Source organism: Schistocerca piceifrons, chromosome 5 (assembly GCF_021461385.2).
Source record: "Schistocerca piceifrons isolate TAMUIC-IGC-003096 chromosome 5, iqSchPice1.1, whole genome shotgun sequence".
Lineage (NCBI taxonomy): Eukaryota > Metazoa > Arthropoda > Insecta > Orthoptera > Acrididae > Schistocerca > Schistocerca piceifrons.
This window is the reverse complement of record NC_060142.1, coordinates 473,347,618-473,375,316: the sequence shown is the minus strand read 5'-3', so window position 1 is coordinate 473,375,316 and position 27,699 is coordinate 473,347,618. Positions and strand designations below refer to the sequence as shown.

The 27,699-nt window shown below is 40.5% G+C and overlaps 1 protein-coding gene across 1 annotated transcript in view; it reads left to right on the top strand.

The window, feature by feature from the left end:
- LOC124798038 (mitotic checkpoint serine/threonine-protein kinase BUB1-like) overlaps window positions 1-27,699 on the top strand; it is a 232,625-nt gene that overhangs the window by 48,343 nt on the left and 156,583 nt on the right. The window contains exon 4 of the mRNA XM_047261258.1: window positions 7,046-7,271. Coding sequence (XP_047117214.1) covers window positions 7,046-7,271 — 226 coding nt within the window. The remainder of the gene's footprint in view (window positions 1-7,045; window positions 7,272-27,699) is intronic.

Genomic DNA, 27,699 nt, shown 5'->3' with positions numbered 1-27,699 from the left:
GGCCAGGGTAGTTGACTTACACCTTCTAGAGCACGTTGGGTGGCACGGGATACATGCGGACGTGCATTGTCCTGTTGGAACAGCAAGTTCCCTTGCCGGTCTAGGAATGGTAGAACGATGGGTTCGATGATGGTTTGGATGTACCGTGCACTATTCAGTGTCCCCTCGACGATCACCAGTGGTGTACGGCCAGTGTAGGAGATCGCTCCCCACACCATGATGCCGGGTGTTGGCCCTGTGTGCCTCGGTCGTATGCAGTCCTGATTGTGGCGCTCACCTGCACGGCGCCAAACACGCATACGACCATCATTGGCACCAAAGCAGAAGCGACTCTCATCGCTGAAGACGACACGTCTCCATTCGTCCCTCCATTCACGCCTGTCGCGACACCACTGGAGGCGGGCTGCACGATGTTGGGGCGTGAGCGGAAGACGGCCTAACGGTGTGCGGGACCGTAGCCCAGTTTTATGGAGACGGTTGCGAATGGTCCTCGCCGATACCCCAGGAGCAACAGTGTCCCTAATTTGCTGGGAAGTGGCGGTGCGGTCCCCTGCGGCACTGCGTAGGATCCTACGGTCTTGGCGTGCATCCGTGCGTCGCTGCGGTCCGGTCCCAGGTCGACGGGCACGTGCACCTTCCGCCGACCACTGGCGACAACACGCCCCACGTGTTGAGCAATTCGGCGGTACGTCCACCCGGCCTCCCGCATGCCCACTATACGCCCTCGCTCAAAGTCCGTCAACTGCACATACGGTTCACATCCACGCTGTCGCGGCATGCTACCAGTGTTAAAGACTGCGATGGAGCTCCGTATGCCACGGCAAACTGGCTGACACTGACGGCGGCGATGCACAAATGCTGCGCAGCTAGCGCCATTCGACGGCCAACACCGCGGTTCCTGGTGTGTCCGCTGTGCCGTGCGTGTGATCATTGCTTGTACAGCCCTCTCGCAGTGTCCGGAGCAAGTATGGTGGGTCTGACACACCGGTGTCAATGTGTTCTTTTTTCCATTTCCAGGAGTGTAAAAATCAAACTTTATACTAATAAATCCATTCAGTATCGGCCCTCACTGTACACCGAGTATTTTCACTGTGAATGCACATAGATGGAATCCTATTCTCTGCAGGCACTTAATCCTACCTAAATTGAACACTAGACAGGTATCACTTGCTGCTATCTTCGCAACAATTATGGACACAAATACTGTTTTTGGACAACGCATCCACATAAAGTGATTGTAACTCTGATTTGTATTCTGTGTTTTCCCATGTACACATTTTTTCAGCAGTTCAGGATTGGCTAGGTACCTGAAAGTTGGTTTTATAACATCTACAACAGCAAGTGGCAAATCATGTTCGTGGGTATATGGCTTTCCACTAATTCTCTTCATTAGTGAACTCAATGACTTCGCCGAAAATTGTTCTTCACTCTTACGAGCAGCATCTGTAACACTGTTATTTAAATTTCTTGTACCTTTTACACACGAAATTCGATATTTCCTCACATCTTTGAATATGTGTCCATTGTTATGACCTATTTTGAACAAAACTGGTTGATATATGCAAAACTAAAAACTGAAATAAATTTGTAGCGCTTACTATTCAAAAAAATCAGGTTGTAAGCAAAGGAACAAGTGAAAATAACCTTTCTCACAGCCTTATAGACCCAAATATAGTTTGTTTCGATTGTGTGAATGAAAAATTAATGCAAAACAAATTTATAGCGTAGAGAAGGTGTGGATCACAGCATATAAAGCAGGAGCATGCCATGTGCAGGTGCCCAAACAAACTTTTTAAAACATATTTCTAGCCAGAATTTGATTATGAAATTTTGCAATGTAAAGAATCAATCTAATAAATCACACAATAAAAGAAAATCGATTTTTTTTTCCAATTTTGCCCTACATCTGCCCTTAATGTAAGCACAGGATAAGCTATTGCAAATGTGAAATGCTAGTACATTAATAACTAGCGTAACAGCCAAGATGTAGAATGCAGGCATGCAAACGTGCATGCATTGTTTTGTACAGGTGCCAAATGTCAGTTTGTGGAATGGAGTTCTGTGCCTGTTGCAGTTGGTCAGTCGATACAGGCATTGTTAATGCTGTTTGTGAATGATGTCCTGTATGTGCTCAACTGGAGACAGAACTGGTAATCAAGCAGGCCAAGGCAACATGTCAACACACTGTAGAGTGCGTTGGATTACAACGGCGGTATGTGGGCGAGCTTTATCCTATTGGAAAAACAGCCCCTGGAATGCTGTTCATGAATGGTAGCACAATAGGTTGAATCACCAGGATGATGTACAAATTTCCATCAGGGTGCATGGGATAACCACAAGAGTGCACTTGCTGTCTTATGAAATCGTAACCCAGACCATAACTCCAAAGTCCATTGTGTCCAGCCTGCAGACAGGTTGATTGTACGCCCTCAACTGGCCGCCTCCTAAGCAGTGCGGGCCATCACTGGCACTGAGGCAGAAAACACCACCTTGCCCTCGAATGAGTTCTCCTGTGACACCACTGACATTGCAGATTGCAGTGGTTTTGGGTCAGTGGAATGCATGCTACAGAGTGTCTGACTCAGAGATTTGCTTGAAGTAATTGATTTGTATCAGTTCGTTGTGTCACTGTGGTGCCAACAGTTGCCCAGATTGCTGTTACAGATGCAGTATGATGTGCCAGAGCCATATGCCAAACGTGATGGTCTTCACTCTCGGTAATGCCACGTGGTTGTCTGGAGCTCAGTCTCCTTGTGACTGTACACACTCGTGGCCAACATAGCCAGCAATCATGTACAGTGGCTACAGTCCTGCCAAGTCTTTTTGCAGTATCGCAGAAGGAACTTCCAGGTTCCCATAGCCTTATTACATGATCCCACTCTCTCAGAGGATTGTTAATAATGGTGTCTCTGTCATCTTGCAGGCATTTTTAATCACCATCAACTCACCATGTCCAATCTCAAAGGTAACTAATGCTCACGACCATTAAAGCGCATATTTAAAGCAAACTTGATTTGCACCCCCTTAGTGGTGCTCTTATGCGACTGGTGCGGAATTTGAATAGACATCATATTTCTGATTTAGAAACACACCTGCCAGCCTTTTATGTCTCACAACTCTTCCTCGGTATTGCAATTTTTTTCCATCAGTTTACTATTAGTGAGATACAGTTGGAATCTATAAACTCATTCAAATACTTGGATGTAACACTTAGTAGGGACATGAAGTAGAATGATTACATAGGCTCAGTGGTGGGTTAGACAGGTACCAGGCTTCGGTTTATTGGTAGAATACTAGGGAAGTGCAATAAGTCTACAAAGGAATACAAATCACTTGTGCGACCCAGCCTAGAATATTGCTCAAGTATGTGGGACCCATACCAAAGAGGACTAACAGGAAATATTCAACATATACAGAGAAGAGAAGCACGAATGGTCACAAGTTTGTTTGACCCATGGGAGAGAGTCACTGAGAGGTTGAGAAAACTGAACTGGCAGGCTCTTGAAGATAGACAGAAAATATCCCAAGAAAGTGTACTGAAAAAGTTCCAAACACTGGCTTTACATGATGAGTCTAGGAATACATTACAACCCCACTACGTATCTCTCCCATAAGAATCCTGAGGATAATATTGGATTAATCACAGCACACACAGAGGCATTTAAATAATCATTTTTCCTGCACTCCATATGTGAATAGAATGAGAAAAAGCCATAGTAACTGGTACAGTGGGACGTACCCTCTGCCATGCATTTCACATTGGTTCACAGAGTGTGGACGTAGATGTAGATTTTAGGCATGTGTTGGGTCTTGCCCACTCGTCTTGTGTAGGGTGTCTATGGGATGCTGCATTCTTGGAATGATATACAATAATTTAAGCAAATAACATTAGTAGTTTTATTTCAATAAAGCAGATTGACAATACTTAACTTTGGATTTAGAATAAGTGTCACAAGTGTTGGGCAACAGGCAATATAAATCAGAGGCCTGTGGTATATACAATGTCAGGCAAGTCTGTTACACAGTTTGTGGATCACTACTAACCGTGGTTGTAGCACACTCTGCTACGCTGTGCTAATAGTCTGCGTATACTTCCCATTAATGTACGACCAAGGCTGGCAGGAGTGGCGCTCATGTTCACTTCTTGCAGAGGTCGCTACTGTCATTGCGCGGTCCTTGTCAGTGGGCTATTGGCTGACATCGTCGCACTGCCTTCTCTGGTCTTGCGTTCTTTCTCTTAGTTTCGTTGCTCGTGGTTATGCCTGAACAGCATGCACTCTCCCATATGTGATGTTTATTATACGAGGGCCGCTCAGAAAGTAACCTCCGGTTGATTTAAAAAAATACACCAAGTTAAATAAAAATATTTTAATATATACATCTTACAACTACATCTTTGCACTATTTTTCTACATAGTCTCCATAGCGATTGAGGCACTTATCGTATCTCTTCACAAGCTTTGAAATTCCTTCTGCATAAAAATCACCCGCTTGTGCCTGGAGCCAGCCTGTGACCGCATCTTTGAGCTCTTCGTTGTCATCAAACCGCTGTGACCCGAGCCATTTCTTCAAATACATGAAGAGGTGATAATCACTTGGCGCCAGGTCTGGGCTGTAAGGTGGATGGTTGATAACGTCCCACTTGAAGGCCTCAAGAAGGGCCGTTGTTCTGCGAGCAGAGTGAGGACGGGCGTTATCGTGCAAAAAAAACGATACCGGAAGTCAGCATACCACGGCGTTTGTTCTGTATAGCCCATTGTAACTTTTTTATTGTTTCACAGTACACGTCTTGATTAATGGTCGTACCACGTTCCATGAATTCAACCAACAACACCCCTTTGGCATCCCAAAACTCCGTTGCCATCAGTTTTCTGGCAGAAAAATCTTGCGAGGCTTTTCTTGGTTTGGTACGCGAATTTGAATGTGCCCACATCTTTGATTGTTCTTTTGTCTCAGGGTTCACGTACTTAATCCAGGTTTCGTCACCGGTCACGATTCTGTTTAACAATGGTTCTCCTTCGTCCTCATAACGTTACAGAAAGTCTAATGCAGAGGCCATTCTTTGAGTTTTGTGGTGGTCAGTAAGAATTTTGGGCACCCATCGTGCACAGAACTTACGGTAACCCAATCTTGCTGTCACTATCTCGTACGAGAGAGTCTTAGAAATCTGTGGAAAACCAGTAGACAACTCCGACATTGAGAAACGTCGATTTTCACGAACTTTTGCATCAACTGTCTGAACGAGTTCGTCAGTCACCAATGATGGTCTACCACTCCTCTCTTCATCATGAACGTTTTCTCGTCCACTTTTAAATAAACGTACCCATTCACGGACAGCTCCTTCACTCATAACTCTTGGTCCGTACACGGCACAAAGCTCACGATGAATAGCTGCTGCAGAATATCCTTTGGCTGTAAAAAAACCTTATGACAGCACGCACTTCACATTTGGCGGGGTTTTCTATTGCAGCACACATTTCAAACTGCCACAAAAACTAAACTAGCGCAGGTACGACGTTCACTCGACCACGGCTTGATGCCGACTGACCTGTTGAGTGCGTGAACGCACAGATGGCGTCGCTACTCCCCCCACAACCCGCACTGTGACCAATCGGAGGTTACTTTCTGAACCGCCCTCGTATATTTTAATGTCCCATTGTCATTTCCAGACAGTCTTTCAAGTGTCCAAGGGCCATTGTCCAATGAAGATTACACCAGGAAAAAACTTTGTTCATCTCACTAAGCATTTAATTCACGTTTTGTGTGGGTGCTGATAGTCACATTGTTGAAACCTTGATAACAATATCATCATTCAAGTGATATCTGATCAGCTGTTCCATCACTTTGTTAGGACATAGTGATATAGTGTTGGTGATCAATTGATACCACGAAATCAAGTTTCTTCCCTTGTTTGAACGCAGAGGTTATCCTGCATGTTTTCAGAAGCTTAATATTTTGGTATACATACATAATAATGCATCATTTGTAGAAATGAATGTATGTTGCAGTGGATATTACCTGGACTAGGACCAGTACTTTTATAAAAAATGAATAATGGGATTTGGATCCTGTGTGCGTGTAGGATGCTAGACTGGAGGTGTTATTTGCTTCTCTAGCATCTGTTCCATAGCACGAATGGTAGCATGTAGCAGTATATAGGGTTGTTGAGGTTTTGTGAAGCTTCTCACTTTCTTCCACACATTTGAGATTCCAGTATTGCAGAATTTCTCAAACTAACTTTCTCCTCCTTTCTCAGTTTCCTCTAGGTATCCACATATATTTTCTGTAGGTTGATATAGTTTTGTTTTGTACTCATGTTTTCTCAGTGCTTCCCTACCACATTCACAATATGGGAATAGCTTCATTTCTAATGCAGAATGGCTTTTGTTGAATTTCCTCTGAGATAATTTTAAGTAAATCACTGAGTTAATTTGGAATAGTTGGAAGTTAGTTTTTAAATTTCTTTATTTGTTTAACATGAATTCTTCCAGGGGGCTTATGAAAATTTCTCTTGAGGATAGTTGAAGTAGCAATATTTTGAACTATGTTCTTTAACAATACCATGTTTATCAGTTGTGTTTCTCAAGTATTTTTAAATATTAATTGTACCAACATTCAGAAACAGAAATGACATCTGTCAAAACCAAACTGGAGAAATTTTTGGACCTCATATGCTCTTAGTTATTGAGCCTACTGCAATTGCAAAAAGTTACTTCACTGAGTAAGATAGGGTGGTGTTTAAAGCACTGAAGTGACATTCTGGGGAAATAGGCTTCAAGTCTGTCTTCAGGTATCCACATGTATGGTGTTCCCTAAATGATCTAAACTGAACCACAAGACATATCCTTTAAAAAGGCAACAGCTATTTTTCTCCCAACTTAGGCTTGTGCTTCATCTTTAATGACTTCATCACAGACAAGACATTATACCCTGATCTTATATCTGTCCTTCATCCATTATTTCATTGCAAAATTTATGTTTGTGTATCTGCTGCTATATATTTTTTGACACTGAATTAATTGCAGATGACCTCTTTGTCTTACAGAAATTTTCACATAGCTGTTGCACGTCGAATGTTAGATGAGACAAAAGTGCATATGAGCTCTGGAGCTGACAAATGGACTGGCTGCAATGTTATATCAGATTTAAGAAAACTTGAGTCATTTGGCGAGCTTACTGCTGGTGAAACACAGTGGATCACCTCAAATGTCCTGAAACCAGTGGAGAACTTACCTTCCAGATTTGCTACTAAGTGTCCAAATGTCACTGAGGTATGTTTGAATGAATTTATGAGGTGAAACTTGCGGTTACTGTTGCACTTGAACACAGCATAATAATGGAAAAAACATTGGACTGTTGCAAACAATAGTATGAGGAAAGATACTGAGTATAGGGGCGATATGTTGAGCAATAAATAGATACGTTAAGTGGCTGACACCATAGTTTTTTAATATATATAAACACACACACACACACACACACACACACACACACACACACACACACACACACACAGAGTTTGTATATACTCCAATAAGAGCATGACTTGAGAAGTTGATATGTCAAGTTTGATGTCCCTCTATGTGCCTCTGTCTTGGTCAACATTTCCTGCCGCGCAGGATTAGCCGAGCGGTCTAAGGCACTGCAGTCATGGACTGTGTGGCTGGTCCCGGCAGAGGTTCGAGTCCTCCCTTGGGCATGGGTGTGTGTGTTTGTCCTTAGGGTACTTTAGGTTAAGTAGTGTGTAAGCTTAGGGACAGATGACCTTAGCAGTTAAGTCCCATAAGATTTCACACACATTTGAACTCCCCCCCCCCCCCCCCAACCTTTCCTGTACACAGTGAGAGTTTTCTTCTCTTATGTGATTATTTGTGTATATAAAATCATTAAATGTGCAGCCTTTTTAAATACAGAAATTGTTCCATAGAAATTTGGTGTTAAAAAATGTGTAGTGAGTACTATTCACTATAAGTTGTGCACAAGTGATTTTGTCGCCAATAGATTGTGTAGCCGTACTTGAAGCAAGCCTAGAAACGTGGGAAATAGTTTGATAAATGCAGACTCTTGCATTAAAGCATCCCACAAAAAGAGGCAAGTAGTGTGGTACTTTTGATTAATTAAAGTGCCATCACAAAGGTAAACATTTTAGGATATGCTTGAGTGACTGTTACAGTATCAGTTAAAAATACAAATTGCTGTAACCAGTAGCATTTATTGTTCTTCTGAACAGTAAAATATAATAATTTAATTACTATGTCTTATGAGTCTGTCTTGGTGGCAAGTTTGAAATAAATTCATTATTTTAGTGAATTTATCTCTCTGTGTGTGGGTATAGGGGTAAGGGGATACACACACACACACACACACACACACACACACACACACACACAGAGAGAGAGAGAGAGAGAGAGAGAGAGAGAGAGAGAGAGAGAGAGAGAGAGACAATTACAGATCAAGAACCTACAACAAAATCAGCTAAGTTACAGACAAGGAGGACCAGGACCAGGGTATCTGTCCTGGGCGACAATTTCACAGGGGGGCGTCACCAAATTTGTATTCTTGAGGAACAAAACCTGGTTTCACAAAGCACCTAGCATCCAGCGCACGTTGGTCTAGTGATTATTCATATGATTTTGAAACCCATCCCTGTTGATTTTTTAACAGTTTTGAACACATTCCTGGTCCACATAGTCGTATTGCAATAATGACTATGTGGAAGATGTGGCCTATTCTGCACCTTATTTTAGATCTATGTGACGATGCTGTGCTGATTATATTTATATATTTTGATGATGCCATTATGGCCTATTACTTTAGGACATGGTGTAAAAGAGATCTGAGGATGGTTATTATCTACTGGAATAAAAAACATTTGACAGTATTGGATCACTGTTTGTATACGTGACTCAGTACTGGTACTCCAAGAAAATTTACATCCTGAACCCACACTGAAAAGTTTAATTCAGTTCGAGGCCTACTTCATTCGGAATCTGGTCACGCGAATGCACACTATAAGACGAATTATGCTTTTTAGTATGGTTCACGAAATTCTCTTAGAGTATCCTCTGATGTCTTGTTTGTTTTAGGACATATTGTAAGATCTTTTAATGTACGAACATACGGGCTTCCTACATTGTCACAGCTGCACAAGCGTGGTGACGCCTGTTATCTGGCGCTCTCTGTCAACTGCTGAAATGAACCTATTTCTAACAGGTCACAGGAAAATATTGCAAATGGTGGTCTGAAAAACGTTAAGCCTAGTTTACATGACAACATTGGGTTGCGTCACTTATTGCATGGAATGAGTTGCACGCAAATAGTTTCATATATGATTGTAGACACGGTGACACCAGTATATATTTCAGTTTCGTTGTTTTGTGGGTTTCTGAGTTGTGTCTGAAATGAAAGTTTTGGCAGCTGCACATCACTTGAGTTGTGATGGAGTTAACGCTTGTTGCTGCATAATTAAAAAAAAAAAAAAAAAAAGTGTTTCAATTCGTGACTGGATGAAGAAAAGACATTAGCTCAGTTGCTCAGCAACCTTGCTGAAATAATTTATAATGGAAGATCCAAAAAGTTCTTTTAATTCTCTTTGACTGTCACCAGAACTGTTCACGTTTCTTCTAAATAGAGTTAATTATGTGATAGGAAAAGAAACGGTAATGCATGAAGCACTGTCGCCAGAACTGAAATTACATATCACATTGCGTGCATTCCAGTGGAGAACACTTGGCATGCTAGAAGATGCAATTTTAGTTGGTGGTGATGCTTTTTCATTAACACCAATAATTATTAACATTAACAGCAATAATTATTCGAAGCAGACCGCATTAAGAAGAGAATGGTTTGCAAACTACTGTCTTGAAGATATATCTGTACAGTGACAATATTTCAAAATTCAAACATATGTTAATGGGGAGCACTGCTGTGACGTTTTAAATAGATGAATACTGAATAAAGAATGCAGCTTCTTTTTTGTGTACCCTTCCCTCCTGTCAACAATATTCCTTAAAAAAGTCAGCCAACTTGAACAGTGGGATTTTAGTCTTGTAGATGATGGCATTTCCACAGCCAGAATTGTACTTGCTTGTATTTTTCTTAATTCAGTTGTATATGTGTTCCTAATTCAATAAATTTTGCCCTACAGTACAGATATTGTCAAACTATCTGTGTTCTGAGCGCGAAAGTGTTGCTTATTTTTTTAATCAGCGTCACTGAAATCCCACAAACACCTATGCAAAGTATAGATACCCAAAAAACGAACATTATTCTCCGTTCTCCACTTCATATTTCATTTTGTCCACACGCCATGAACACACGTAAGCTCAAAACTCGTGCAGCTAGTGTTGCCAAAGATGGAACACGCCAAAAGTGTTCAGTTTCACCAACGAGTTGGGCAAACGCGCAGCGTGCGTGCGCAGTGGCCGGTAGTGCTGTAGCCTGCAACCAAGTGTCATCATGTAAACTAGGCTTTATTTTCAAAGTAAATTTCCTTTTATGCAAGATGAAGTATGTGCGAGAATGTACGTTGAATTTCTTAAATCGCAGAGCGTTTGACTTTCATTTAAAAATCAAATCTTTTAGGATGAGCCATTTAGAAAAATTTCGAGCCCAGAAGATCAGACATTAATGTCATTGTTAAACATTTTACTGGCACATCTGTGTGATGTATCTTATAGTGTATGTAATACGCGCAAAAAAAATAAAAATAATATGTGAAAACTTGGCTTCTCTTGCAACTTAGTAATCTATAGGTAGTGGAGAGTGGGTGTAGTAATTCCAACGATAAATAATCACTTGCACTTCCATCAATTACTACAAATACTTTTGACTGTTTAGCCTTGCGAGACGTAAAGGAAAATGGGCTAAATATCATGAGGTCCTTGTTAACTACAACCTTGCAATTAGACAAGCAAAGGAGGCATCCTGGAAAGCATTCTGTGAGGAAGTGGAGAGCACGGCTGCTCAAGCTAGACTTCACAGAATCCTTGCTAGAGTACCAACCAATCCAGGAGGTATGTTGAGGAAAGAGGATGGGGAATATACAAAGACAGCACATGGGACGCTGGAACTGCTCCTCAAAACTCACTTTCCTCAATATGCTCTGCTGGACAACACAGACAAGAATGTGATCCCGGAGAGACAGTGGTTCTCAGGCACTCGAAGAGGGGACTGGGAATCGGCCAAGGAGTGTGTGGACTTTAATAAAATCCAATGGGCAGTGGGAACATTCCAGCCATTCAAGTCACCTGGCCCAGATTGAATCCTTCCAGCTCTCCTGCAACAGGCAGGAGAGAATCTGATAAGAGTCCTATGCAGGTTATTGAGGGTTAGCCTAGCAGTAGGAATCATTCCCATTGCTTGGAGGGCAGTGAAGATTGTCTTCATTCCAAAGCCAAGGAGAACTGATCATACCAAGGCCAAGACTATGAGACCAATCAGTCCGTCCTCCTTCATTCTCAAAACATTGGAAAAAACTGGTTAAGGCATACGTTTGGGAGAGGAGGCTAATTAGGGGCCCCTCTTCATTCAAACCAACACGCATATCAACCAGGTAAATCATGTGAGAGAGCTCTCCATCAACTCGTTGAGAGGGTGGAGAAAGCACTTCACTTCCAAGAAATAGCCCTCTGCATCTTCCTGGATATCGAAGGGGCGTTCAGTAACATGACCTTTGATTCCATGGTAAAGCCAGCAGAGGTACATGACCTAGGAACCACTATATGTAGGCGGCCAGGGCCATGCTTAGTGGAAGGAAGGTAGAGGCTACCACAATGAATGAAAAGATGGTAATTAACACCACCAGTGGTTGCCCACAAGGAGCAGCCCTGTCCCCTTTATTGTGGAATCTAGTGATGAACGAACTCATTGAGGAACTAAATTCCAGACAATGCTTTTGCCAAGGATATGCAGGTGACCTCACAGAAATACTTAGCAGATTTACTGATACAGTTAGAAATATGGCATAAGGAGGATTGTACATTGTGCAAGACTGGTGCATTAAACAGGATCTAAGGGTTAATCCTAAGAAGACCGTTGTGGTGCCATTCATGAAAAGGCATATCCAACACTCAAGTTGGAATCTAAAGCACTTCAATGAAACTCTACCTGTGAAGGGTATAGTGAAATATCTAGAGGTAACCTTAGATGAGAAACTAACATGGACCCCTCACACTAAGAGCAGCTGCTCCAAGGTGAAAAGTACTCTAGTGAGTACCAGAAGGGCTTGTGGTAAAACTGGGGCCTAAGCCCCAGAGGTATGCACTGGATATACACCATGGTGGTTAGACCTAGGATTTCCTACAGGTCCGCATTGTGGTGGAAGAAGGTAGAACAGCAGGTTGCAGCTAAGGAGCTTGCTAAGGTGCAAAGACTGGCCTGCTTAGCCATAACAGGTGGAATTAGCAGTACACCAACCGCTGGAATAGAAGCCATGCTGGACATGCCTCCACTACACCTCTGGGTCAAGATGGAGGCAGCAGCTGGGGCGTACAGACTTAAAGCTGGTAAAAACTGGATCTCATTGGGATATCCAGAATCACACACTAATATAGTGAGTGAGGTAAATATAGGAATGGCTGGGGAAATGATGGCCAACTATATAATAACTCCTTCAACAAGCCTTACAATATAATAATCAGAAGCAAGGAGAGTGGGAAAAAAAAACAGTTCAACACTGTACGGGGGACATTGTTTGGTTCAACAATGGATCAAAATCAGACCAAGGCTTTGGGGCAATGGTGTACGGTGTTCAGCCGCAACTGGAGGGCATCATCTCTCTAGGAAAACTGGTGTCGGTATTCCAAGCTGAAATTACTGCAATCAGGGCATGTGTGGAGGAGAATAGGTGTAGGTGCGACAAGGACAGTAGCATCTACATCTATTCAGACAGCCAGGCAGTCCTGAAATCACTGGCAGCTCCTGCAACGAGATCTAAGATTGCTGCAGAATGCCACAGGGCTCTGGTGGAGCTAGGGGGAAGCAGTAGGGTAAACCTAGTCTGGCTCCCTGGACACTCAGGGATCTTTGGCAATGAACAAGCCAACAGATTGGCCAGGATGGGGGCAATGACTCAATTTATTGGACTGGAACCTGTCCTGACAATCACCAAGGCTATGATCAAACTAGAACTACGGAACTGACTTAGGAAACAGCACGTAGAATATTGGACCAAGGTCCATAAACAAAAACATGGTAAGGTAATGATACCAATGCCATGTTTTAAAAGAAGCTCTGTAATTCTGGGATTGAACAGCAATGGGATCAAACTCATGACTGGACTGATGACCGGCCATGGGAATTTCAAAAAACACCTACACACAGTGGGTATAATGGAAGACGACTCTACATGTAGGATCTGTGATGAGGGTGAAGAAACTGCATCAAACCTAATCTTTGAATGCAAGGCATTGGAGAGCAAAAGATACAGAATCATTGGAACAACTAGACCTGAAGAAATTGTGTCTAACAAAAAACTGGTAAAGGGACTTGCACTATTTAAGGGCATTGGTTGGCTTTACTAGGTATACAGAGAGTGATACCACACAATAAACTCGGTTTCGGTGCGGACAGTGGCAGATTAGACCTAAACTGTTTTAACTTCCCTGTCAAAATCAAGTTGAATCATCAAATCCTGAATACTTTTACTCTCGCAGCATATACACAATGTGTGAAGCTTAGAGCGCATACTACAGAGAACTGATCTGGCAGAGATACAGTTGTTCTCGCTGCGATATGGTAGCAATATTGGGGGGGGGGGGGGGGGGGCAGTGGTTCTACGTCCCTACAAATCTTCGAGACAAATATTATATGTGAAAGCATTGCTTTTCTTGTAGCACTACTATGTATATTAATTTAAACCATTAACTTTTCCTCTTTGTGTGTTCACACTACTTAACAGTGATGTTGCTATTGGCTGACTACATCACGTATCCTATACTCTGAATATCCGCTGTCATCGGCTGCCGAGATCATGTGACATGAGCTGTGACTGGCTTACAAAAGTGCATCATAATCTCGGTTTCATTGCTTCGGAAAGTAACATGCGGTATTTGGTGGAATCCACAATTATACTTTCGTAATATGAAAATATGCAGCGTACATGTTGCTGTACATCAAAGACCTTTCCAAAAAGGCGCAAAGAAGAAGAGAGACTGGAACTGAATAGCAGGGACAGCTCTGTATTCTATAATTAATAACATAGACAATCATATATTCAATGAAGTTGTGTCGAGCAAGCATACATGGACTTCAAGAAGTAAACAAACTGTGATAGCCCAGTGTGCAGTCTTGATACACACACATCCAGTCTGCAGACAAGCTAATACCCAAACCAAGCGAAAACAATGAAGTTCGTATTAGTCAGTGTTCTGCGATAAAATTCGTGACTGCAGAAGATGAAATGTCTGTTCGCATTCATGAAAGAACGAAAAACATGTACGATGATTCAACAGTGGATATCAGCACTGTTAGACGATGGGTTCATCTCTGTAATGAAGCTGAAGGGCAAACATCATTAACTGATGAAACACGGAGCAGAAGGCTGGTGACTGCAGTAACTCCACACAACATTGAGCAAGTTGATGACATCATTCTTGGTGATTGCCGGGTGACTGCAGATTTGTGTCACATTGCCTCTCTCAGTATAGACAGCATGATGACGAGTATTCAACAGCTGGTATACTTGAAAGGTTTGTGAAACTTACGTGCCAAGAATGTTACCAACCAGAATAGAGAGAGAGAGAGAGAGAATTGCATCCCAACTCATGCTTCGCTTCCGTTCGGAGAGAGAGAAGCTTCTGGAAAAAATTGTGACTGGAGACAAATTGGATTCATTTTTTTAACCAGAATAAAAGAGGCAGTCAGTGGGGGTGACATCACAGAAACTTACTGAAGCAGAAAAAGTTCAAAACTGTGTAATTGGCAGGGCGGGTTATGGCTACAGTATTCTGGGATGCAGAGGTTGTTTGTGTAGTTGATCTTTTCTAACAAGGATGCACCATAAACTCTGTCCAACATGTCATAACCCTCAAACAGCTCAAAGTACGTCTTCAGCGAGTTCGCTTAGTAAAAGCTATGACCGATGGTTTTTTGCATGACTATGTTTCCAAAATGAATTTTCCACTCTGATGCAGTACATGTACTGATACGAAATTTCCTGGCAGATTAAAACTGTGTGCTGGAATGAGACTTGAACTGAGGGGAACTTTGCCTTTGCCCACAAAAAGTGAAGAACCTGAGTTCACGTCTCGATCCAGCAAACTGTTTTAATTGGCTGAAAATTGTCCTGACTACTCTCACTTGATTGGAAGCTGATAACGGGTGTTGGGATGTTTATCAAGAAACAAGCACCAGAGATACCAAAGGTACCTCAACTACTCTCATCTGTTGTGGATATTATTTTCTGATGGGTAGCACAGTCTCTGTCTCCAGCTTTTTTCTTGACTGGGGTAGTGAGTCAGTGGTAGTTCTAAGAGTCTTATGCAGGGGTGACATGGACCAAGGAGCACTGACTGTATTTCACACATCCTTCTAACAAACAAGATTGAGGTGCTTTTCCTACTACTGAAACATTAATTGAGTGATAGAAACGTACTTCACCCATTGGGAAATCCGCTGTGACCCAAAGGGAGGTGAATGTAAAAGGGTAGGGCCTATTAAACATCATCAATTTGAATGTACAGCCTGGATGACTTATTCATAATGCCAAAAAGTCCGTTCCAGCAGGCATAGAGGGAATAGGATACTACTAACTACAGAGTTTGGCAAATATTGGAAGAAACGGTTGTTGTTTGAGCTACAAGGTTGTGTTTGAATCAATCCAACGGCTTGCACATATGGTTCAGGAGATTAAACTGGGTCACACTTTCATTGAAGTTCACAATCTGTACCATAGTCCCTAGTACTGATTGGTTCTGGGTTTAATGGAAGGATTGAACCAAGAATTGATTCAAAGAGCCTGATCCTTTTACGGAAGGAGCAATAGGTGATTCAGAGAAAAGGAATGGCAGCTCATCTGATCCTAAGTGTCCCTCTGGTGACACTAATGAGCGGTTTGTTTGCATTCCTTAGTAATGTGCACAGCTTCTCTCAGCCATTGTTCTATCTATTGCTTTGGGAATGCAAATGGGGATCGTTGGAGGGAAGGCAATGGTCTGTTGGGAAAATTTAGAGAGAGAGTCATCCCATACCAAATCAAAACATTGCCAACCGGACCATCTCCGATTTTCATCAAATTTGGTATGTTTATTGCATATCTCAAGACTATGAAAAATTCAAATTTTCAGAATTGCAGCTCAAGTTCGACAACATAATGGCCAGTCATGGTTCTAAAAATGTGCAGAAAATTTGACAAACACTACTGAGAAAAACGGCTGTAACTTATATTCTGATAGAGATACAATTGTGAATCAGGTAATTTTGGAACAAGTTTTGAAATGATATCAAGCGTGCTCATATTCAAACAAGGTACATAATTAAGATCAGTGATCTTGTCCTTTGATCTCAAATATCTCAAAACTTGTCATCTTCAAAATTTCTGAAAAAATATATTTGCTTTTTCATTTATTCTATTTGTTTACACGTCAAGTTCCGTTGGACCAAATTGAGGAGCAAATCTCCAAGGTGATGGAACACATCAGTACATGAAATTACAACATAAAAGCAGTAACAGATAAAAATAAAATGTTTATGAACCCGAAAAAAGTCATTCCATAAGTTTAAGTAAATGCAATCAACAATACAACAAGAATCAGCTGAATTTTTCAGGGAACTCCTCGACAGAATAGAAGTAGTGACCCATGAGGAAACTCTTCAGTTTCAATTTGAAAGCGCGTGGATTACTACTAAGATTTTTGAATTCAAGTTGTAGCTTATTGAAAATGGAAGCAGCAGTATACTGCACACTTTTCTGCACAAGAGTTTAGGAAGTCCGATCCAAATGCAAGTTTGATTTCTGCCAAGTATTAACTGAGTGAAAGCTGCTTATACTTGAGAATTAACTGATATCGTTAACAAGAAATGACATTAAGGAATATATATATTGAGAGGCCAATGTCAAAATACCCAGACTCGCGAACAGGGGTTGACAAGAGGTTCGTGAACTTACACCACTTTTTGCCTGAACTGCCCATTTCTGAGCCAAAAATATCCTTTTAGAATGGAAAGAGTTACCCCAAAATATAATACCATATGACGTAAGTGAATGAAAATAAGCAAAGTAGACTAATTTTCGTGTCGAATGATCACTCACTTCAGATACTGCTCAAATAGTAAAAATGGCAGCATTAAGTCTTTGAACAAGATCCTGAATGTGGGCTTTCCACAACAGTTTACTATCTATCTGAACACTTAGAAAATTGAACTGTTCAGTTGCACTAATCATATGCCCATTCTGTGAAATTAAAATGTCAGGTTTTGTTGAATTGTGTGTTAGAAACTGTAAAAACTGAATCTTACTGTGATTTAGCATTAGTTTATTTTCTACAGGCCATGAACTTAGGTCATGAACTGCACTATTTGAAACCGAGCCAATGTTGCACACAACTGCCAAGCTAGTGTCATCAGCAAACAGAAATGTTTTAGAGTTACCCGTAATACTAGAGGGCATATCATTTATATAAATAAGGAACAGGAGCGGCCCCAACTCTGATCCCTGGGGCACCCTCCACTTGACTGTAGCCCACTCAGACCCCACATCACAGCCATTCCCAACATTGTGAATAATGACTTTTTGCTGTCTGTTGCTAAAGTAAAGGGTGAACCAATTGTGTGCTACTCCCCGTATTCTGTAATGGTCCAACTTCTTGAGCAATATTTTGTGATCGACACAATCAAGTGTCTTAGTTAAATAAAAAAATATGCCTAGCATTCAAAACCTTTTTTTGACCTATCCAGTACCTCACAGAGAAAAGAGAATATAGCATTTTCAGTTCTTAAACGACTTCAAAAGTCAAACTGTACATTTGAGAGCAAATTATGTGATATAAAACGATCAATTATTTTTATATTCACAGCCTTTTCAATAACTTTAGCAAACACTGATGGCATAGAAATAGGTATAAAATTGTCTACATTATCCCTTTCTCCCTTTTTATAAAGTGGCTTTACTACTGTGTACTTTAATCGGTCTAAAATTGTCTACATTATCCCTTTCTCCCTTTTTATAAAGCGGCTTTACTACTGAGTACTTTAATCATTCAGGAAACTGATCATTCCTAAATACATGGCTAACGTGTGCAGCACAGTACTTTAATATTCTGCTAGGCAGTCCATCATATACGTGAGAGTCCTTAGTCTTCAGTGATTTAATCATTGACTCAATCTCTCCCTTGTCTGTATCACGCAGAAGTATTTCAGACATCAATCTTGGAAAGGCACTTGCCAAGAGTGTTATATGATTCCCTGCAGAAACTAAATTTTTAATTAATTCACCAGCAATGCTCAGAAAATGATTGCTAAATACTGTACATATATCTGATTTATCAGTACTGAAATATTTTTACTACAAACTGACTTTATATCGTCGACCTTGTGCTGCTGACCAGACAATTCTTTCACAACTGACCATATGGTTTTATTTTTATCTTGTGAATCAGCTCTTCTATTTGCATACCACATACTCTTTGCCTTCCTAATAACATTTTTAAGCACCTTAAAATACTTGATTGTGACTACTTCTAACATTTTGATATAATTCCCGCTTTGTTCTACATGATATCCTTATCCCACTAGTCAGCCACCCGGGCTGCCTATTACTGCTAGTACCCCAATTAGAAAGTTTCAAATGAAAGCAAATCTCAAAGAGCATGAGAAATGTTTTAAGGAAAGCATCATATTTATCATCTATGTTACCGGCACTATAAACATCCTGCCACTCTTGTTCCTTGACATGGTTTAAAAAAACTCTCCATTGCTGTTGGATTAACTTTGCTACATAGTTTGTAATTATATGTGACATTCGTTTCAGTACAAAAGCCTTTTAGTTTTAAAATTTGTGCATCATTGTCTGAAAGGCCATTTACCCTTTTACTAACAGAATGCCCAGCTATTAATGAGGAATAAATAAAAATATTGTCTATGGCTGTGCTCCTTTTTCCCTGCACCCTAGTTGGAAAAAAACACTCTGCATCAGATCATATGAATTTCGGAGATCTGCCAAAATCCTCTTTCTTGCACCATTATGTGCAAAATTTATGCTGAAGTCACCACATATAACTAATTTCTCGTACTTTCTACAAAGTGAATCAAGAACCCCTTTTAGCTTGAGCACAAATACTCTGAAGTCAGAGTTAGGGGACCTATAAACAATAACAATTTGAAGTTTCGTTTCACTAATACAACTGCCCCTGCACAACTTTCAAGTATCTATTCAGTATAGTGTCATGATATGTCTATGGAACAAATGGAATACTGTTTATGTTCATTGCCACACCTCCACCCCACAAGGAACTCCTTGAAAAACAATCAGTTAAATCTGTATCCTGGTAAAGGAAGCCTCTGAATTGTCAAATTATTTAAGTGGTGCTCTGATATACCAATAATTTCAGTCAACATCTATAAGGAGTTCACTGACTTTATTAGTAGGTATTAACCTCTTTATATTTTGATGGAGACATTACGTCCTCTGGAGGTGAGCCCTTAGTTAGAGGGACTTCTGTTAAGCAGCTGACTTCACTCTAAAAAAGTTGCAACTCTTAACATCAACTACCACTACACTGTCACCTATAAGCTTTGCCAGACTCCACTTCCCATACCTATTGAGGTGCAGGTCATGCATTGTGAAACCTGATCTACTGATAGACCCAAATGGCACCACCGAGATGTGACCCATGCCCTCTGTCATCAGCACCCTCCCCAATGTTAATGCACCTAACAGCCGCATTAAGATGAGGCCGATCATAATGCTGAAACAGTTGCAAGAAGTGCATAGTGCCACCAGTTTGAATAGCTATCTTTACCAGCACACCACCTACGTCATATTCCCCGTCCCTATCAAGACTGTTCCCTGCTCCACCCTCTATCACTACCTGACCCTCCTTCGTAAAATTCTTACATAACTCCCCTATGCTGTCAGTCACCTGGGACAACCCTACACTAGGCTTCACAATGCTGATGACCTGGCACTCGCTCCCCAGCGCTACAAAACACAGCAAAAAAAAAATCAAGTTGGAATGACATTTTGATTAGGGGTATATTTTAATATCTACTTCTAAGTGGTACAAAAAAGCAATATAAATTGAATGCAAACTCTAAAAAAAAAAGTACTGAAAAACACATTAACTGTTCAATTGATAGTGTGATAGCAAGGTAGCTGCATGAACCAGGCCAATAGCAAGCATTTGTATTTTGCGAGGTAACAGACTGTGACCTCTGATGTTAATGATGTGTGACATGATATAAACATCCCAGCCAAACATTTCTGGAATGCATGGCAAACAGGTATAAATTTTACCCAAACAAATGCAATGATAAATGTCTCATCAGCACTTACCATGCCTCAATACTGGGTAGTAGGATATAACACTACATCTTTTGGTGAAAGGACATAACATTCGGCCTGTTGCCTTTTGAAGAATGTGTTTATTGTCCACAGTAAAGACATTGGGTTTCTTGGGGTATGGCTACAAGAAGCTAATTGTAGCCCCTTTGGTATATTCACTAACATCCAGAACACTTCCAAGCCATCAGTGACCTTCATTCATGCATACAACTGAAGTGTTACATGATGTTTGTGCAAATGATATTTCACACTTGTTGTTTAGCACAAGGAAAGATGATCTTGACAGAATAAAATTAAGCACTGAGTAAGTCACGAAACATATACCGTGTGCGGGTGTTTGTTTTTGTATGTGCAGACATTAAACATTTTAGTGTTGTGACTTGACCATCAAAGAGCAACCACGCTCTCCAAGAATGTAAACAAAAGACAAGATGGTTTTGGACAAATAAAGTGTATTGTAGTCTCGAATGGCATGTTGAGCCTATGGGGCATACGTCGTATAAGAAGTTGTGTTCTACTCTAATTCATGAGTCACTCTAATGATCTGTACACTCATTCAAGGAAATATCTGTTTGTAAAAGGAAAATAGTGAAATATGCTTTTCCGTGAGAGTAGAAGTTATCTTCTTTTGTGCTAATAAAAGCTGCAGAATGTGAAGAAGTCAAGCCTTTCCTCAGCTACACACGGAATTTCAGAGGCACTGATTAGCAGGAATTCTGCTTCAAGAGAGCCAACTACAGCAACTGGATTCAAAGAAAAATGTAAATATGTCAGATATTGTCAGATTTCATGAAGAGCGCTGTCTCATCTTCAGCTACAAGGAGTGAGCCAGCAACTACATAAAACCCTAAACCAATAAGAAAAACATTTAATTTGGCTCCCAGTGTACAGGTCGTGCAGCATTGGAGAAAAAGGAAGGAAATAGAGAAATATAAATTTGCAAAAATCTTGAAATTCGAGTGATAAATTGTGGTGTTGCTAAGAGCAGCAAGGATTAAACAAGAGGAGAAACTACAAGTGAACTGATGTAACTATATTGTCCAAACTCAGTAACAATATGTTAAGAAAAAAGTGAAAGGAAATATCAGAACAGTGCACAAAATCTGAGAATAGATCATACTTATACAGTTGTGGTATTAATATTATGGCAACTTCAGTCAAATTTGCATCTCAAGTAAATGATGTCAACATGTGAATAAAAGAATCTTTTAACCAAGACAGAGTAATTTCTCAATGGGTTTGGAGGAAAATAATTTTTCGGTTGGTTCGGAGTAGAAGATTTTGAATCCTGACATTGATGTGGACACTGTAGTAACTGAACAATGCTGCAGGGGTGCTGATGTATGGGACAATGCAGTCCACCTATTACTGTGTTTGATACATCGGCTGCACTTGGCAGATAGATCATAGCAGTACATTGCCGCATACACATGGTTGCTTCAGCTACACGACGAGAGTACAGTTAATTGGAAAAGGTGAGCTGTTCATAAAATACAGAAATTCACTTTGAAGATTTTTTTTCATCAAGATGGTGACACAGTGTTTTAGTGTTGCCAGGTTTGAGAAAACTGTGCAGTAACCTTCTACTAGAGTAATAGAGGGTAAATAATAGAGTATATTTGCTTTGTATGCTAGCCATTACAAGAAAAATGGCTGCAGAGTCTTCAGAATGGCTTAAAGATTTATTACAACAAATGCCTGATGAAATTAATTCTGATTTTAAGAAATTATCTGGCAAAGTAGATTCAACAAATAAGAAACTGTCTGACACTAGAAAGGAACTATCTGACAAAGTAGGGTCTAAAAGTAATGAACTGTCTGTTAAGGTAGAAAATATGAAATAATAAGTAAACTTAGAGGTAACAAAGAAATGTCAGACAGGAAATGGAAGCTAAATTAACTAACATTGCAAGTACTTTGACCCAGTTGCTTCAGAAATTGAAGGAAAAGATCAGTTATCAATGTGATTTAGTTGGCAAGAAAGTAAAAGAACAATTCAAGAAAGTAAATGGTAAAATTAACAAAGCAGATTGATTTGTCGTTAAGAGTCTTAAACGAGGTTAAAGAGCAAATCTAGGAGGTACAATAGCATATAACTGTTTTAGAACAATTCAAAGAATTTAGAGAAATAATTAACACACCTGAAACATTATTTAATTTTGAGGAATGGTTACGCAAATTTGTAAATTCTACTGTACAAGAGAAAGTAGAAATGCTTAACACTCTTTCTAAGGAAGAACATAAAAAAGTATTAACAAGATTATGGGAGGCTATTGACAGTACTAAGCAGGGAATCCATAAGAAGGCAGGCATAAATAACAGTGGTTATCAATTCGTTTATTAGAGGAGTTACAATTGGGGAAGTAATATAAATTTATCAAAGCGTTTTCTGGAGTTCAAACCTGATGGAAAAGTTCACCCCCACCTATTTTTTGTGAGTATTTTCTAGATCTTTACCAAGCACGTGGGAGGATATCAAAAAGACAGATTTTGCTATGAGGTATCTTATAGGTGCAATATATCTAATGGACCCTGAAACAAGGCAGGCTAAAGGCTTATATAATATAGATATGATTAAAAGATTTAAGGCCCCAGGAGAGTTTGTACCATTTGCAGATTTGGTGGATTGATAACCACTGGCCGTCTGAGATCAATTGCTTCCATGTTTCTATCTTAGTTTCCTTGTTAACAGTTTCTATCTACACTGACTATCTTATTATCTTTTATTAAAATTATACCTTCTATTACAACAATAAGATAGCACTGGTGAGTATTTTACATATGACGATAACAATAGATTAACAGACGTTTTGTTAAGTAAGTAACATATGTTAGTCACACCACACGCTGTAGGGGAGAAGAGTCCACATAGGAGAGGGAAGCTAAGACAAACTGAGGGCATGCTAATATGCATAGCCAAATAAGAAGCAAGATCTTAAAAGTTAACAGAATGAGATGGTTTGATAAGTAGTATTCAACAGTGAGTAGATCCATGAGGAATAAATTTGAATTGCAAGAGACAAAGTGCTAACATTATCCTTGTGTATTCACAAGAAATACATGGAATAAGATCTTTTGTATTGTCTAAACCTAGTAATTATAAGTAAGTAAAGGATAAGCTCTGTGTATCAGTAAGTAGAAGCAAGATACATAAGCATGAGAAGTATGTGTACAAGGTGATGTTATATGTGTTGTAAACAAGAGTAAGGAAAAAAATATGAAGTTAGAAGGAGAGGAGTTAAGATATTTAGATAGAGAGGTATCAGGTGCTGTCAGCAGAAATCAATTATGGGGTAAACTTATCATTTAGAGTGAGAAAAGGTAGCAAAAGGGGGCTAGCAACTGTGTTTACTGAGGAAGTTAAGATGGGGCCCAGTACCGATACCGATGGCAGGTGAAAGTCATGTAAAGTCCTGATTCTTGGGATAGATGAACTATCTATAAACTTAATTAAGTTTGTATGGAATAGTTGGTGCGTGAGTTCTACTCACACTGATCCAGATTTTTCCTTCTATACAGTTAGTAAATACCCTGCTCATTATTGGGATTAGATTGAGAGATTTGTAAGTTTCCTGCCTCCTTTCTTGTGTAGTAGAACAACTACAGCCGCGTTCCTGTTTTGGGGAATTATCTTCTTCTGTAGACATTCTGTAAATGATTCTGCAAATTCCATTTGTATTAAAGATGAGCCCTGAAGGGCCCCCATCTGCGTCTCATGTACACACCGGTCCAGTTTTGTACCTCTTTTTACATATTCTGAAATTGATTTTATTTTTTAACATTGTCAGTGTTATGGACATCTCTGTCCTACTATTTTCCACACAGTACTTTAAAATGCTTGAACAGATACTTTCATTATCAATATTGTTTTCAGTGGACGTGTTCCACAAATAAGGGGTTAATCACCTTGTGGTTTGGTCCTTATTCTGCCTAAGTATATAGCAGTAGTAACAGTTGTGTTTCAGGTCTTCATGTTGTTTATCGAACTTCAAGTGTCATGGTCGGGTCACAGAATAGCTGGGTGTGCCCTTACCCTAAAGCCATTGCCTAAGTTCCCTCAATCCACTAATCCTTATTATGTTTGCACTGAGGCAAGAATATTGATGCCCTATGGAGTAGCATGTGTCAGTAAGGTCTCTGACAATGCTATCTGAGGTACAGTAGCACTCTAATATCCAATGAATTTTGTGAGACACATGAAGAGTGCCAAACTTCTGCAGATTTGTGCCTACAACAGTTTCAGTTTGAAACGAATATTTCTAAATCTCAAAATGCAGATCAGCACTACCAGTTCACATTTGCTACACCATCCACCAAAAGTCGTCTATATAAAAGTTTTTTCCACCAAACTTTATCCGAATACATTGATGACATCTTTGCCGTATGAACTCATGGTGAAGCTGACCTGTTAAAATTCCGGGAATCCCTAAATACCTTCTCTCAGTTAAATTTAACATGGTCCTATTCCTAATCCCGTGCCATTCTCTTTGATTTAGATCTCATCCTCACCAAATGCCACCTACACACTTCGTCCACTTCAAACATACTGACAAACAACAGTACTTACATTTTGACAGTTGCCATCCTTTCCATGTCACACGCTCTCTCCCATGCATCCTTGTCATTCTAGGCAAACATATTTGTTTTAGATGCAGTCTCTTTACAGCAATATGCCACCACTCTCATCTTAGCTCTCACTGGGTGTAATTATCCCAACAACTTAGTTCAAAAGCAGATTTCCTGAGCCATCACATCCAATCCTGGTACATCTGATCCCTCCAAAAATCTGTTCAGAGCACACCACTTGTCACCCAGTATTATCCTGGTCTCGAATGTATTAATCAGTTACTTCGACAAGGCCGTGACTTCCCAGAATCATGCCCTGAAATAAGATCCATTCTGTCTGAGATTTTGCCCATCACACATAGAATAGCTTTGCCCTCCCAAGCCCTGCAATATCCTTGTCAGATCCTATGCGCCCTCTGCAGCCATCTCCCCACCCTATAGGTCCTGCCCCTATGACCATCCCTGCTGTAAGACTTGCCCTATGCGCCCTCCCTGTAACTGGTGAAACATATACTATCAGAGGGAGAGCCACCTTGGAAGTAACACGTCATTTACCAGCTGTTATGTAAACACTGTTCGGCATTTTACATCGGCATGACTACCACGCAGTTATCAGTCAGGATGAATCGGCATAGACAGAGGGTGTATACCAGCAACACACAATATCCTGTTGCACAGCATGCTCTACAACATGTCAGTCATGACCTCGGTGCCTGTTTCACCACGTGTGTCATCTGTATTCTTCCCCCAGACATCAGATTCTGAGAACTCTTCAGGTAAGAACTAGCACTACAACAAGTCCTTGGTTCTCGCCACACACCTGGCATTAATTTACGTTAATTCATTATGTCTCAGCATTTCTTCATAGTAACTACTGCTTTCTTCATTCCATTTTAGTTTTGTACATCCTTCATTTTCTGACCTGTCTATTTTTCGCCGTCTCCCCTTCCCGGCTCTGTTATATACAGTGCACTTAGCTTTTCACTCTTTTTAACTTGTGCACGATGTTTTAGTAGTAATCACTTGTCTTGCATTTTACTGTCTTCCACCTTTAAGCTCTCAGGTTTTCAAATCTCGTCCGGTGCAGTCCCCAACCAATAAGTCTGGGTGACTTTTCTGAACTGAACTGTATCCCTTTCACTAAACCTCTCCAGTCCTTTTCTTTCACCCCTCTTCCTTCCCCTTCATCTCTTCTGGCAGAAGTAGGAGCCTCTGGCTCCGAAAGCTTGTAAAAGTTGAATCTTGTGTGTGTGTGTGTGTGTGTGTGTGTGTGTGTGTGTGTGTGTGTGTGTGTGTGTGTGTGTTTTCTCCTGCCACCGCTTCATGAGTAGATTTTTTTATCTAATCTATTTACGTTTTAGTGGTTAATAAGATTGTTGAAACTGTTGGCCAATAATTAATGAACCCCTCGTGACTTTTGATAAGGTATAAATAAGTTATTAATTTCTTCAGTGTGTAGAAAGATAGTGGCTCAAAATGTTCCATGCCTCATCCCATGTGTAAATGATACAATAGATGACATTAGTACAATGACAGTGAGATGGCACTGATACGAATGAAACTTGTTGCGCAGTAATGTCTAGTGTCAACTTGATATGCAGACCGGTTTTGTCAGTATAACTCTTTGAAGCATTTGTGCTGTAAATGTTTTATTCAAATGAATAAACTAGAATACCAGGTCGTCATAAAATTATTTCCTTTGTGTACCTACTACCAAGAAAAATTTATCCACAATTGAGGAAGCTTTATAATTTGTATCATGCCGGGATGGTTCCTTTCAAAGGGCACGGCCGACTTCCTTCCCCGTCCTTCCCTAATCCGATGAGACAGATGACCTCGCTGTCTGGTCTCATTCCCCAAAAACAACCAACCATAATTTGTATCCTTCATTTTGAACATTAAGAATTGGATGGTGAATCCAACTGTGCCACACTTTTCTAGATCATCAATCCCAAACATTGCAGCTAAATATGAAATCATAAAGAAAGTGCATAATATGATATCAACACTATTAAATGTGTACAAAATATCTGACACCAAAGGCTGAGTTATGTCACTGCCTACACACCATCTGTGCAGATCACAGATCAGGGTGCACACAGTGGACTGTTTCTACTACATCAAATGTTTTCAAGAGACATGGCCATCTTTCACTTGTGTGTGTACGTCCTCAGGGAACATAGGTCACTCACAAATAACCCTGCATCACTCTCAACTCCTTGCCACAGGTGTCATATCCCTGTGGAAGACCCATGCAAAAGACCTGCCCAGACACCCATCCAGCACATCCTACTCCAGTCCTATCACAGGCTTATCATGCCTCATCAGAGGCAGGGCCACCTGTGAGAGCAGTCATGTCATATACCAAGTCACTGAAATAACTGCACAGCTTTTTGTCAGTACGACAACCAACCAACTGTCCACCAAAATCTATAACCACTACCAAACTGCGGCCAAGAACAAAGTTGACCACCCAGTACACAACATGCAGCTGAACATATCATGCTTTATTTCAATGGTTCTCCACTCCTGAAATTGTCCTGGCTTCAGCCCATGGTAACCAACTGTCCCTACACTCTTCAGCCAACAGTTTCCGCCCGCTCTTTCTTATAACCTCCTCTGTTCACATTCCT